The sequence below is a fragment of the Colius striatus genome, chromosome 9 (genome assembly GCF_028858725.1).
Source record: "Colius striatus isolate bColStr4 chromosome 9, bColStr4.1.hap1, whole genome shotgun sequence".
NCBI lineage: Eukaryota > Metazoa > Chordata > Aves > Coliiformes > Coliidae > Colius > Colius striatus.
The window spans coordinates 34,164,191-34,176,962 of record NC_084767.1 but is presented as its reverse complement, the minus strand read 5'-3'; the positions used below and the strand labels follow the sequence as shown (position 1 = coordinate 34,176,962).

General features: G+C 44.5%; 2 protein-coding genes across 9 annotated transcripts in view; one reads left to right on the top strand and one right to left on the bottom strand.

The window, feature by feature from the left end:
• Window positions 1-6,182, bottom strand: part of NIF3L1 (NGG1 interacting factor 3 like 1) — a 21,093-nt gene extending 14,911 nt beyond the window's left edge. For 3 of the 4 annotated variants that reach the window (XM_062003098.1, XM_062003096.1, XM_062003097.1), the window contains exons 1-6: window positions 6,025-6,182; window positions 5,377-5,820; window positions 4,478-4,643; window positions 3,921-4,047; window positions 3,492-3,630; window positions 2,126-2,209 (exon numbers count right to left, since the gene is read on the bottom strand). In XM_062003098.1, the coding sequence (XP_061859082.1) occupies window positions 2,126-2,209; window positions 3,492-3,630; window positions 3,921-4,047; window positions 4,478-4,643; window positions 5,377-5,812 (952 nt within the window). In that variant the 5' untranslated portion in view covers window positions 5,813-5,820; window positions 6,025-6,182. Of the gene's footprint in view, window positions 1-40; window positions 344-2,125; window positions 2,210-3,491; window positions 3,631-3,920; window positions 4,048-4,477; window positions 4,644-5,376; window positions 5,821-6,024 lie in introns of those variants that run through there. The other variant, XM_062003095.1, reaches the window with a different exon arrangement.
• Window positions 6,168-12,772, top strand: PPIL3 (peptidylprolyl isomerase like 3). 5 transcript variants are annotated; one of them, XM_062003100.1, is made up of 8 exons: window positions 6,168-6,337; window positions 6,799-6,914; window positions 7,250-7,297; window positions 8,494-8,568; window positions 9,351-9,444; window positions 10,080-10,147; window positions 10,596-10,714; window positions 12,384-12,772. In XM_062003100.1, exons 3-8 carry the CDS (start codon window positions 7,295-7,297, stop codon window positions 12,508-12,510), a joined length of 486 nt encoding a protein of 161 aa, XP_061859084.1. In that variant the 5' UTR covers window positions 6,168-6,337; window positions 6,799-6,914; window positions 7,250-7,294; the 3' UTR covers window positions 12,511-12,772. The 5 variants fall into 5 exon arrangements, with proteins under 5 accessions (XP_061859084.1, XP_061859083.1, XP_061859087.1 ...); XM_062003101.1 differs by lacking the exon at window positions 6,168-6,337 and adding an exon at window positions 6,359-6,558; XM_062003099.1 differs by lacking the exon at window positions 6,799-6,914.

Genomic DNA, 12,772 nt, shown 5'->3' with positions numbered 1-12,772 from the left:
GTGACAAAATATATCCCAAACTGGAGAACACACAACAGAATCGTTCAGCACTGAACCTATTCAGAGCATCTTTATTATGCTTGCAGTTGGAGAGGTGTGTGCAAGATGCCATGAAACTCAACTCTGTACTCTCATCCCTCCTTTCCCCCCTTCCCCCACTATGCTACCTGGAGGGGATCTCTATCTTTCTCAGACACAATTATATAGATTTTGTTCTGTAGGTGGACAGCAAGCATGTCACGCAGCTCTGACAAGAAGCCTCGCTCAGTGTTACTGTGCTCACACAGAATAACACTTATCCCCTTAGCAACGGTGTCCAGAACGTCGTGGTGGGACATCTCTCCTGCCATTTTGAGAGAGAAATGCCACTTAGATCACAGTAAGCAGTACAGTCTAGGTAACCAGTTCTAGTATGCAGAATCCTAGCTCGAAGCTGTGGAGAGTGGACAGGGGCTATGGCCCCTAAGGAGAAATGCTCTGTATAAGAACATGGAACATTCCTCTTGTGTTCCCTGAAGGACTTTCAGTTGACATGTCTCCTATACAGTTGAGACAGAAATTCCTTGCCCATGGAATAGTGGTGGATTCTGCTACTTTGGGCCGGAAGTGAGTGTGCAGAGTGGTTTGAAAGTGAACTGTCTGGATGCCACATGAGTTGCTGTGATGGAAAATAATAGTTGGGAAGCCTTGCAAAGAAGTTGTCTGAGGGTCAGCTCTGCAGGGCTGTATATAAGGGAGAGATGGGACATGCCATGCCAAAGAACTTGCTTGAATTAGGTACTACAGAATGTAAAGTAGCCTTCACAGTGTTGAGCAAGCTGCAGGGAGTAGCTGTCCTACTGTCAAAAAAGAGGATAATGGACTAAGGCTCCCTTTGGAAAATTCTGTAGGCTACATTATATTCCATTTTCTATTAGAAAATTCAGTAGGGAACCAAGGATATACCTTGTATCTTGTCAAAGGAGAAATATACTAAAGGTTACAATAGACTGCCATCAACATGGATTCTGTTGAAATAATGCACGTATAGAATCATAGAATCACAGAAAGGTAGGGGTTGGAAGGGACCTTTAGAGATCATCTAGTCCAACCCCCCTGCAGAAGCAGGGCCACCTAGATCAGGTCGCATAGGAATGTGTCCATGCGGGTCTTGAAGACCTCCAAGGAAGGACACTCCACAACCCCTCTGGGCAGCCTGTGCCACTGCTCTGTCACCCTCACAGTAAACCAGTTTTTTTCTTATGTTTAAATGGAACTTTTTGTGTTCCAGCTTCATCCCATTACCCCTTGTCCTGTTGCTAGATACCATCGAAAAAAGGGATGTCTCAACCTCCTGACACCCACCATTTATATACTTGTATATATGAATGTTATCCCCCTTCAGTCTTCTCAAGACTAAACAGCCCCAGTTCCCGCAGCCTTTCCTTGTATGTTCCAGTCCCCTGATCATCTTGGTGGCCCTGCGCTGGACTCTCTCTTGAGCTGAGGAGCCCAGAACTGGACACAGGACTCCAGATGAGGCCTCACCAGGGCAGAGTAGAGGGGGAGAAGAACCTCCCTTGACCTGCTGACCACACTCTTCTTGATGCATCCCAGGATGCCATTGGCGTTCTTGGCCACGAGAGCACATTGCTGGCTCATGTTCAGTTTATTATCAGCCAGGACTCCCAGGTCTCTCTCTGCAGAGCTGCTCTTCAGCAGGTCAATCCCCAGCCTGTCCTGGTGCCTGGGGTTGTTCCTTCCCAGATGGAGGACTCTGCACTTGCCCTTATATAACCTCATAAGGTTCCTCTCTGCCCAACTCTCAAGCCAGTCGAGATCCCACTGCAGCGCAGCCTATGATGTATCAGCCAGTCCTCCCAGTTTGGTGTCATCAGCGAACTTGCTGAGGGTACACTCTGCGTTTTCATTCAAATAACCTTCACTGTGCCACCCAGCTGTCTGATCCATGTGATCTCTATTTGAATTATATTCTTCTGTCGTTCCTATAACTGTTTCTCAATTATAACAGGTGTTTCTTTCTGGCCAAAGATTTCAACAGCCAGTCAACTCTTTTTTTCCTTTTTTTTTTTCTTCCTAGTGACTATTTTTATAAAGATAATGAAACAGCCACATAATTGTTTACCTGTGAGATAGAGGTCAGCTTCCATTCCCTTCAGGACACTGCTCCCAGAACCAGCACACAGTGCAGCTTTCTTCACTGGCGATTCTGCGGGATACAAGGTGCCACAGTTAAAACTCTTTTCTCTCTCTTCAGTTCTCATGTCAGTATTCCTGTTAATTGTTTCACAAAAACTACTACCTTTATTTTGCAGTCAGTGTAAATTTGTTGCATGAGGAGACATCTGTCAATCTGAAAGTCATCAGCCTATAAGATCTCTGGTAATACAGCAAAATCCTCTGTGTGCCAAATAGATGTGTTGATTTTTTTTCTTCAAGGGGTAAGAAAGTTTGCAGAGAACTACAGCAAGGAGGCTGGCTGCTGGCTAGTTCTTAGTGAGTTGTTAGCTGTGTTTCTGAACCCCTTCAAAGGCTGCCACTCTTTCCAGGACTCTCATGTTCCATCATTACTTTTCCAACTCATGATGCCACCAAGGCAGCGTTTTGTTCCCAACTTTTAGCTCTCAGAAGGCCAATCCTAATGTAAGCTGAGAGCTGCTCCATGCTTGCTATGACTGCTGATTCACTACGTATGTGACAGTGACAGGATTTGATTTTCCACACATTTTACCTTCACTAGCAAGGGGGGGACATGACATGGAGGGAGTTTTCATATTCTATTCAGGTTTTACAGTAAGTTGCAATATAATTACTGTTAAGTGAAGTCACGCCACTACAATCCCACACCATAACAAGAGGCTTCAAAATAGTCTGCGTGGCTTTTTTAGTACAATTGATAGTATAAGAGGTTTCTAATGAGACTTCTGTTTCATAAGTTACAAAAAGTTCCCAACAAATATGCTCTCTCAAATTCTAATGGTTATGCCCCTTTGAATAGGTGACTGGAATAAGAGGATGCTTGCTCTTCATTTTACTAGTGACCCCCTGTTTAAGTGAGAATAGTTCACTGTCTTTGTCACTATTTCATCAAAACGTGGATGGTTAAAGGTTCCTAAGGATAACATAAAAGCACTATTTTAAGGTGCTTTAAAATTTAATTTAATATTAATAGTACACATTTTTGTCTGATATCCTAGCAGGGAAAACATCTTAGTCATTATACAAATTATGAAAAAGGATGTCACATATTCAACTGGTGCTGTCCCTTCTCCACAGTGACAACCAGCATAATTAACAGATGATATTATTTTTGTGTGACTATAGCATGTAAATTCTAACATGCCCTTTCTTGCCTTTAACAATGCTTCATACTACTTGGAAATAAACCTGTCCAAGGCAGCAGTATTGCACATACTCATGCACAAACTCACACTCCTTGTCTTCTTGGAATACTGTTTCTAATGGACAATCTTACTTGCAGGCCTGCTTACCTAGTGTCTTTCCCGTTCCCACAGCTAAGCGGATGTGGGGCAATTTCAGGTGGCTTTTGATACGCTTGATTACACCTGACAAGGAGACTGGCTCACTCAGTGTGCACAGGCGTCCCATCCCAGCATGGGGAAGAGGGGGCTGCAAAGAAATGAAAATGACTGTGAGAAAGCTGACCCCAGAAGTTTGTGTTGCTCTTTGTAAGGTAAGTCTTTCAGGAATGCCTCTGAACTTTACAACAAAATATGTATGTGATGTTCTCAAACGTAACATACTAACTACACTACCTATTGGAACTGATTTAACCATCAGAACAGGCCACACAGCTACTTCCACTGTTTTGGGAAACGTGTGTGGCTTCAAATCCGCAGTGTTTCAGAGCACTGATGGGGCAGCACAGGAAACCTGTGATTAATACATGATTTTGTTACCTTTTGTAATAAGAGAATCTCGGTCTTGTGATAAAGAAGGCTGTTCTGGGACAACAATGCCACCACCTCCAACAGTGCCTTCTGAGAGCAGTTCAAACTGACTCGTGTTTGCTCCTCACCTTCAACCCTGAGGAAAGGTATGTTTAGTGCTTGCCGAGAAGCTAGACAAAATTTCAGCATCATATTCATATAAAACAGAGCTATTCTATCCCAGTAGCTATTCTACTACGAAGAAGGGAAACAAGAAGGCATTGTAATAGCCTAGCCTAACCTAGCCTATTCTTGGAAGAAACAGATATGGGAATTTAACTCAACTGTTCTCATCAGATTTCCTGTTCACCTTCTTTACCACCTCTAATCTATGTGATGCTACACTGAGTTGCTGTTACTATTTAGTATAACATAGATTGATCAGAAAAGGATGATTATTCCTGAAGTTTCTATATCTGTTGCTGAAGAAAACAGCAACAATGCATGGAGAAACAAAGTGATTAAAACAGTAAAATACAACTCTTTCAAAGAGAAAGGATACAACATTAAGAGAGCAAAGCAGATACCTGGCAGGGAGAGTAGCAAGACAGGAGATCTCTTGGATGTCTTTGATTTTGGACAGCACCGTGTCCAGATGCTCAGTATTGTCTGCACAGAATTCTACCCGGTGCGTGCCCTCAGATGGATAGCTTGGTGCATTTGATGGATGCAGTGGGATAGAAGTACAGGCGCCTGAGAAGACAGTCCAAGACTGCTGTTTTATAAAGCTGAGTAAGTATCCTAATACTGACTTAACACATAACCTAAAGACATGCAATAAAAAGATGAAAATTTTGCATTTGAATCCATTTTCCCTCCACAGATCTGCAGACTTTTTGCCCTGTTGTCTCCATTACCCGTAACCTATTTTCAGTGCAAGGCAGTTGATGGATATATACTATTTGTCATTCTTAACACCATCCCTTTTATCCTAAGAATCGTACAAAACCAAGATTGTTTCTGGCTTGTCAATCAGGTTTGAAAAGACAGAGCTATTTTTCACTTATGAGCCCCAAGATAGAATACAAATGTAAAAGACGGATACCTTCAGTCCTTTTTAAGGTGCAAGATCTCATGGTTTACAAATTAAAGGTGGTGGTTTTATTCCAGTCAGCGGTCTGAGCTTTGCATCCGAGATGGACAATAAATATGCCGCACCGTTTCTGACTACATCCAATGGTGCAGTCATGCAGCTGAAAATATCCTTTAGTGTTTGTATCTGGAATTCCTTACCAAGATAAACTCCCTAAAATATGTTTAGGGTACATGCAAGTACTAGAACGATACTCGGTGAGGAAAAAAAAGGTTTAAAAACCACTGGTCCTTAACCACGCCTGTAAAAGCTGTAGAAACGGAAGATGAGAGAATGTCCTCACATAAAATAGCACATACTGATTAATAATTAATGTTTTTAACAGAATCTCACCGAGTCCCTTTGCTAGCCAGTTATTGACTCCATGAGGTAAGGCATCGTACGCTGTATGTGGAGAGTAAATCCCAACTCTGTGCTCCAAGGCTCGCACCACCAGCCGTTCCTTCCAGGTCTTCCACGTTACCCGCTTGAGTGGTGTGAATATCGGAGGGTGGTAAGAAAGAACAAGGTCTGCTTTCTTCTGCACCGCCTCTTCCATCACCTCCTCAGTGAGATCGTTAGTGAGGAAAAGAGTGTTCACGGTATGGGGAGGACTCGGTTCCACCAGCAACCCCACATTGTCCCAGCTTTCAGCTAGAGACAGGGACGCAAAGTCATTCAGGGCAGAAACGAGCTCCTTGAGGTCCATGAGGGAGCGCGAGGGCGGGTGGCCTAATGCACGGATGCAGCGGAGAGGCCGGCAAAGCAGCCGAGTGGCAGGCAGCAGCATGCAGCGATCTGTAGAGGGGATAAAAAGGCGGGAATAAGCTTAGGTAACTCACCGGGTGAAACGGCCGGCCGGGATGCCCGAGCACAGGCAGCGGGAGGCAGCGCGGCCCGCGGGCATGCGCCCCTGCTCCGGGCCCTCACGGTGAAACACCACGAAGGGCCCGGTGCGCAGAACGAGGAACTTAAACGGCGCCCTGACACACGAACGCCGACCTGCGGAACCCAACCGGGAAAGCGTTTGCCTGTGTCGGGAGGGAGCGAGCGAGGCCGCGACAGGCCGCCTTGGAGCCCGCCCACAGCCGCGAGGCCCCGCACTCAGCTCCGGGCCGCAGCGGCCTCGGGCTGGGGGTGGAGCCCGCGCTCGGCCCCGCCGCTTCCGCTGCGCACGAGGGAGCGGAGCTGCGGGGAGGGCGGCTCAGCCCCATCCCGCCGGCCCTACGAGAGCCGCGGAGCTCCTTCCCGGCGGCGGGTGGCGGGCGGAGGGCGGCAGGCTCGTGTCCGGCGGGCTCGTGTCCGGCCTCGGCAGGTTTGTGCGAGGCCTCCGGGGGCGCGGGTGAAGGTGCCGGGGCGGTGCGGGTGCGGGAAGGAAGGCCGGGCTGGCGGCGGCGTTGCCGCCAGACCGAGGCGTTCGGCGGTGGAGGAGCGCGGCCGCGGCCTGCGGCCGTGGGGGCGGTGTCCCGTGAGTGGTTTTTTGTGGAAGTACCTGAAACCGGCAGGAATGGAGCGCGGGCTCGGCGCCGAGAGCAGGTGGGTTGCGGAGAGCGCGGGCGGCCCTCAACGAGGCGTGCGCGGTGCCGGGGGCTGAGGCCCTGGGTCGGGCGGCGCCGGGACGGAGCTGGCGGGCTCCCCGGCTTCCGCGACAGACCTTGCCGAGGCTGGGGACTGACCAGGGAGAGCAATGTCTAGAGAAGGAATTGCCGTGTCCAACCATCGATTTGCACACGACTGCGATTTTATCGTCATCATTCCGAATGCTTTATTTGACAGTGTTGCTAAGATTAAAAAAAAAACCCAAACCAACCAACGTTTGATCCTCTGCTTGGTGGCAAGTACCTGTCTGTCGTGGGCACAAGAAGGTGGCTCCAAAACACCTTTCTTTTTAGGTACTGGCATGTGGCTTTTATCTCTTAATTTTTGCCTTTTATAAAACCAGGATCTTTGGAAATGCGGTGATTGCGTGGTATAAACTTTAATCTTAGGATAGGGTGTTTTTTGCTCCAGTTCCTCTCTCTAAGCTGTTCTGTGCTACTCTGCGGTAGTTCTGTGTATGCTGCATAGTTGCATAGTGCAAATAAAACATTTATCCACGGAGTCGTTTGAATGACACTGTAAAACTGTGTGTTGTAAAAGCATCTAACCAGATAAATGTACTGGAATCAGAAGTAATTGGGGATTGGTGGAAGAAAAAAAACCAACAAATGTCATGTTTTACTTGCAGGAAATTGCTGGATACAAATCTACTTCAGCTTTTTGATAAGCAGACATGGTGAGAGCAATAGCACGTTTTAACATCTTTTCATTCTTTTGGAAATGATCATCTATCGAAAAGTGAATTGCTGCTCTGCATCTTAGAGGATTACACGTTTTGACCTGATGCTGTGAAGAATTTGTAATGAAAAGTTTAGGTTTTCAAATTTCAGAGTTTCAACAAGATAGTTTGAAAAAGAGAAATGTTCAGCTGACACCAATCTAAAATAGAAGCTTCAGTTCTAAGATCCTAAATTTTAGTTCTGCTTTGGCTAATATTTGGTAGTCTAGTTTCTTTTACAACAGAAAAATTATTCAAGTTGCAGGCACGTAGCCCTGCTTGAGTGTATGTAACCTCCTACACTGGCAGGCTTTTGAAAGTTTAGCAGACCAGGAAACAGAGGTAAGACTGTGTGTCCGAAACTGTACGTACACCTTTTATAGCAATTTCACGGACATTGCAGGCAACTGTCTCCTTTATTTGTATGCTTCTGGAACACTATGCCAGTGTCCACACAACGCTGATTTTTACAAGTTTTCCTGTAGCCCTACCCCCATTGTAGCCCCCCCAGTAATTGTTTTTGTGTAGTTCAGTGCCTTCTGTGAGAGCACTGCACTGTGTTCAGCCTATAGAGATGTGTTTGCTTAAGCTGTCTGGGTAACTGCAACTTACAAATTTATAAATCACCTTGATAAAATTTAAAGAGAAGTGTGTAATTTTGTAGATGTGCTTGTTTGCAAAGGCAGATTATATATGGTGCCATTCAGAACCAGCCTCAGCGCTCAAAAGGCTGCAGGCAAGTAACACATGTCAGTTGTTCCTCTCCTTGTAAAGGAGTGAGGTGTGTGCACCAACCTATGTTCTGAAATAGATACAACCTTGGTTCTTCCAAGTTTGCAATTAAGTGACTTGAGTAGGCCCACTTTTCAATGAGTGATGTCGTCTCTCTGGAGTGAAACAGAGAGTGTACCAGCTTTTTGCATTCCCATGGCGAACTTCATTTGTCCTGAAACCAAATGAAACCAAGTGCTTTCTGGTGACTTCACTGGAAAGGTGGAAGACTTGTGACAGTAGTCTTGCCTGTGGCCAAACAATGAAACAATGGTTATGTGCAGTGGGAACTTGCTTGTGTTGTTGGTGGGACTGGGAAATAAAACTTGAGCCTGTCAGTATGTCATTGCTGATTTTATTATTCTTTTCTGCCTCTTGCTCAGGCTGTCACTCTGCACACCGACGTAGGAGATCTTAAAATTGAACTGTTCTGTGAGCGTACCCCAAAGACTTGCGAAGTAAGTGGAGTAACAGGAGAAGAATTGTGTAGCATGGCAACAAAGCGGTAGGAATAGTGAAGACTGTAGAGGAGGTGAAATGGGTTTGCCATTCCTCTTTTCATCTAGTGGAATACTGACGTTTTAAGCTGGTACAGTGCCTGTTCTGCTCATGGAGCTTGCGCGCTGTGTTATACTGCATGGAACTTTGCTGCCTGTTTCTCATCAGATAAGGTTTAGCTAAGGGCCGCTTCTCTCCAAGTTCCAGCGTCTCCCAAAGTGTCCTTTGCCCTTTAAGGGGGCAAGTAAAGTCTGTGGCCTGTGATTCTCAAATTTCCTTGGATTTGCCCACATTCTCACAGATTGGATTTGGATTTAAAAGCGTGAGAATCGCTCAGAGTTTGTTAGAGGCCCGAGTTTTTCCTTTCCACAGTAACCTTAAACTTCAATGGGAATAGTTCAGTTTTTAACTGACAAAGCCGAAGCATACAGTTATTGGTTAAAAAAATTAACACTAAAAATGTGGAATGGAAGGGATACTTCTGAGCGTGTCTCGGAGTTCTTGTTTGTTCCTCAATCAGACAGCCTTGTGCTGGAAGCTTGACATCTGTGGCAGTGTCGAAGGGGCATATTAGCTATAATTTGTTTCTGACTATTCTGTGGCAATACCTTGTGGAATTCACATGGTCACAATGCAAAGCAGAGGCAAAGGACTTAGTCTTGGTCTTGCCAATTGCCGTCGTTTTAGTAAGAGGATCCTATTTCTCAGTTGTTTGTTGATATGGTTTGTTTGATCTCCTTAGAATTTCCTGGCTCTTTGTGCCAGTAACTACTACAGTGGATGCGTGTTTCACCGGAATATAAAGGGCTTCATGGTTCAGACAGGGGATCCATTAGGTAAATGCTTCTGTCCACGTCTCTCTATAGGAAAATGTACATAACAATAAAGTACAAGGAAATAAACCCAAGTTATTAAAACCAAAATGTAAATAAAATAAAAGGATTAGTGTACCGCTGGTAGAGTTTTTTATGGTGAGATTAGTTTTCTGTGGTGAGTTTACAGAAGGGCAGGCCTAACCCTAGTTCTAAGTAATCAAGCAGTAGTAGTGCATTCTACAAACTTTAGTTTTTCCAGCTGGTTCCACTAAATATGGTAGTTCTGCTGACTGACCAGCTGTCAAACACGAAGCAGTTGCTGCTGTGCTTTCTCTAGTTTCTACCTCTAAAGAATTTGGGGAAAAATATCTCGGATAGTGTCAGCTGTTTGGGAGAAAAAAGTCTGATTCAGTGGTGTGTCTGTACTCATACCGAATTTAATTTGAGGATATTTCAATGTTTTGTTTTGCTCCTTAATATATGACCCTTCAATAGAGCTGTCTCTCTGCTCGGTATCGAGACACGAGAACAAAATCCCTGCCTCAAACGAATTACAGGCTATCTGAGGTCTTTGTTGTAAAATGTTACAACAGTACATCATTTCTGGATTTTTCAGTGGGAAAACCCAGTAATCTATTGTGACGCTTCCTTGCCAGGCACCGGGAAAGGAGGTAACAGCATCTGGGGCAAGAAGTTTGAAGACGAATTCAGTGAATACCTAAAGGTACTTGTGCGCTCTCAGCATGCAGTTGCGTTCTCGTGCGAGTCTTCTTCACAGCTCAGAGAATGATGAGCATTGTGTTCAACTGTATTAAATACCTCTTTTATAACCGTGAGGTAAAGTGTAATCCTGAAAATAAAAGGGTAGAAAGTTTATCACTAAAATTGGAAGAGGATTTCTGTACTTGGCAAGTGAGGTTTGAGGGCTTTTGTCACCGAGAACAGGAGTAGAAAGAGTTTGTAACAAAACATTTTTCACTGAAGAAGTGACTTTTCATGGAGAGTGCAGTTTTAATGAGCTAATTATGGACTGTGATGGAATATATTAACAACCAAGATTTGTTGCGAGTAATGGTATTCAGGCAGAGTACTGAGTCGCAGGGTGCGTTGTGCAGGTTCAAGTCCTGCTTTCACAGACACACGTTCACGCTGAGGTTTTTCCCCTCTTTCAGCACAGCGTCCGTGGGGTAGTTTCGATGGCAAACAATGGTCCAAACACCAACGGATCGCAGTTCTTCATCACTTACGGCAAGCAGCCGCACCTAGACATGAAGTACACCGTGTTTGGGAAGTAAGTGATCCAGCTGCACACCTCCTCGTTATAGTGAGCACAGGGTTGGAATATTATGGGGCACGTACGGTGCAAATGTAGAAGCTTTTGGTTCTACAATTCTTTAAAATACTGGTTGTGTGTACGTAGATGTATGGTCTTGCACTGTCACCAGAAGCAGGTGCTCCAAAGTGCTCTTCCCTTTTTCATAATAGCAGGGAATTCAGTGGAAATAAGCGTATTAAAAATTACCTCCAGAATGGAGATTTTCTTTCTGTCTGTCTCGTGTTCCCGCCACCAGTTATTCCAGCTTGGGGTTTTTTTGTCCACGTCCTAATGGATCCAGCCTGATTTTTAAGCAAGCTCCCAAGTAACTGAATACACAGTTCGAGGGTTTACTGAGAGGCAAAAAATGGGATTTGGGACTGGATCTAGGGATTGGCGTGGTACTGATGCGGTGAAGCTTCTGCGTAGGTGGAGCTTAACGGTTGGTCAGATCAAACTCAGGGAGCCCACAGAGAAGGTTGTTGAAGATGCATCATTATTTTAAAACATTCTTATTTTAATACATTCTTACGTTAATAGATGCTACTAATAACATATTATCCTTCAAGCAAATGTTTGAGTCTTTTGGAAACTACTTTTTCTGTCTCAAAATCAAGGTGATGTCTTTTCCCTTGCTTGTTATTAAAAAGTCTCTAGCGTACATGTGAGTCTGCTCAGAAAAAAAAGTTGCTTTTATTACATGGAGTTAAAGGAAAGTATTGAAATGTGCAGATACTGATCTCTACCACTTGTATTGTTTCTAGGTGTGTAAGTGTAGGTGTTACATTCATTTCTGAGTTTGTTTAGAAGTGAGACTGAAAGGAGGTTTTTTAGACATTTTCTTAGAAAAGGGTGAAGGCTCTGGCGGAAGAACTTTTCCAGATTTTCTGTGGCAGTTGAACATACTCCTGCCCCATTTGCAGAATGAGCAGAACAGCTTATGCGGTTGCTGTTGGCCACAACCTAGTGTCCTAGATTCATAAAGCTGATGGACGTGAGTGATTAAACTGTGAACAGCACAGTGTATTTTCTGCCAAGTCCATTACCGGGGAATAAACTGCTATGATTTACCAGAGGGAGGTATTTAACCCAAAAGGGGATTTATTACAACTAACTCTCTTGCCATATGTCAGCCTGAACAGGAAACCTGAAAGCCTAAACGTTAGATTTACGCAGTTGTTAATGAGTCTGTCCAAACTTCTCTTTGAGTCAGAAGGTTAGAAATTATAATCTCACTGTTGGAACCTGATTTTTCCAGCTCTAGACCCTGGATTTCAGTCATTCGCAGTTTTGGTATGGCCAGTATCTTGCTGCTACTTAAACCTAGGCTAGGATGGGCCAGTCCTGCCTGCCAGAAAGCACAGGCAGGGTTGGTATGCTATACACATGTATAATGTATGTGTAGATGGATACCGTCAGGTCAGTGGGAATTTGTACTTTTATCAGAATCTGTGACGGATGCTCAATATTTCCTCTTGAAATAAGTTCTATGCCATATATAGTGTTTTGGCTGTTGTCTTTGTATCATTGGCTTGCCAAGTCCTTGCCCTGTGATACTTCACTGTAAAGCACTCTGAGGTATCTCAGTTGTGAAATCAAAGTCGTTACTAGAAGGTGATTCTGAGCACGTCTGCTTTACTTCCAGAGTTATCGATGGTTTGGAGACGCTGGATGAGCTGGAGAAGCTGCCTGTGAATGAAAAAACCTACCGGCCTCTTAATGACGTTCGCATCAAGGATGTTACAATTCATGCCAATCCTTTTGCTGTGTAGCCAGAGTGCCTCTTAAGACACTGGTCAGATCAACTGCTGGATTATGGGGTTTGAAGTATCATTAAAAAGGGTTGCTTGAGCTGGATCATACCTTTGCTTATTGAATGCAGGATTTTCATGAGTTGTGACATTGTTTGGGCGTTGCCACAGAGGATTCTTGTGCTTGAGAAGATGTTTTTTCCAGAGTATCTTGCAGGATTTTGATTTTTAAACATTGTTTTTTTTACACTTGTAAAAAATATATGTGTGGGTTTTTTTCAAA

Excerpts from the sequence above, each read along its gene's own strand:
- PPIL3 (XM_062003099.1), top strand. Across the intron at positions 8,569-9,350 it reads GTACCCCAAAGACTTGCGAA|AATTTCCTGGCTCTTTGTGC; the intron begins GTAAGTGGAGTA and ends TGATCTCCTTAG. Across the intron at positions 9,445-10,079 it reads TCAGACAGGGGATCCATTAG|GCACCGGGAAAGGAGGTAAC; the intron begins GTAAATGCTTCT and ends CTTCCTTGCCAG.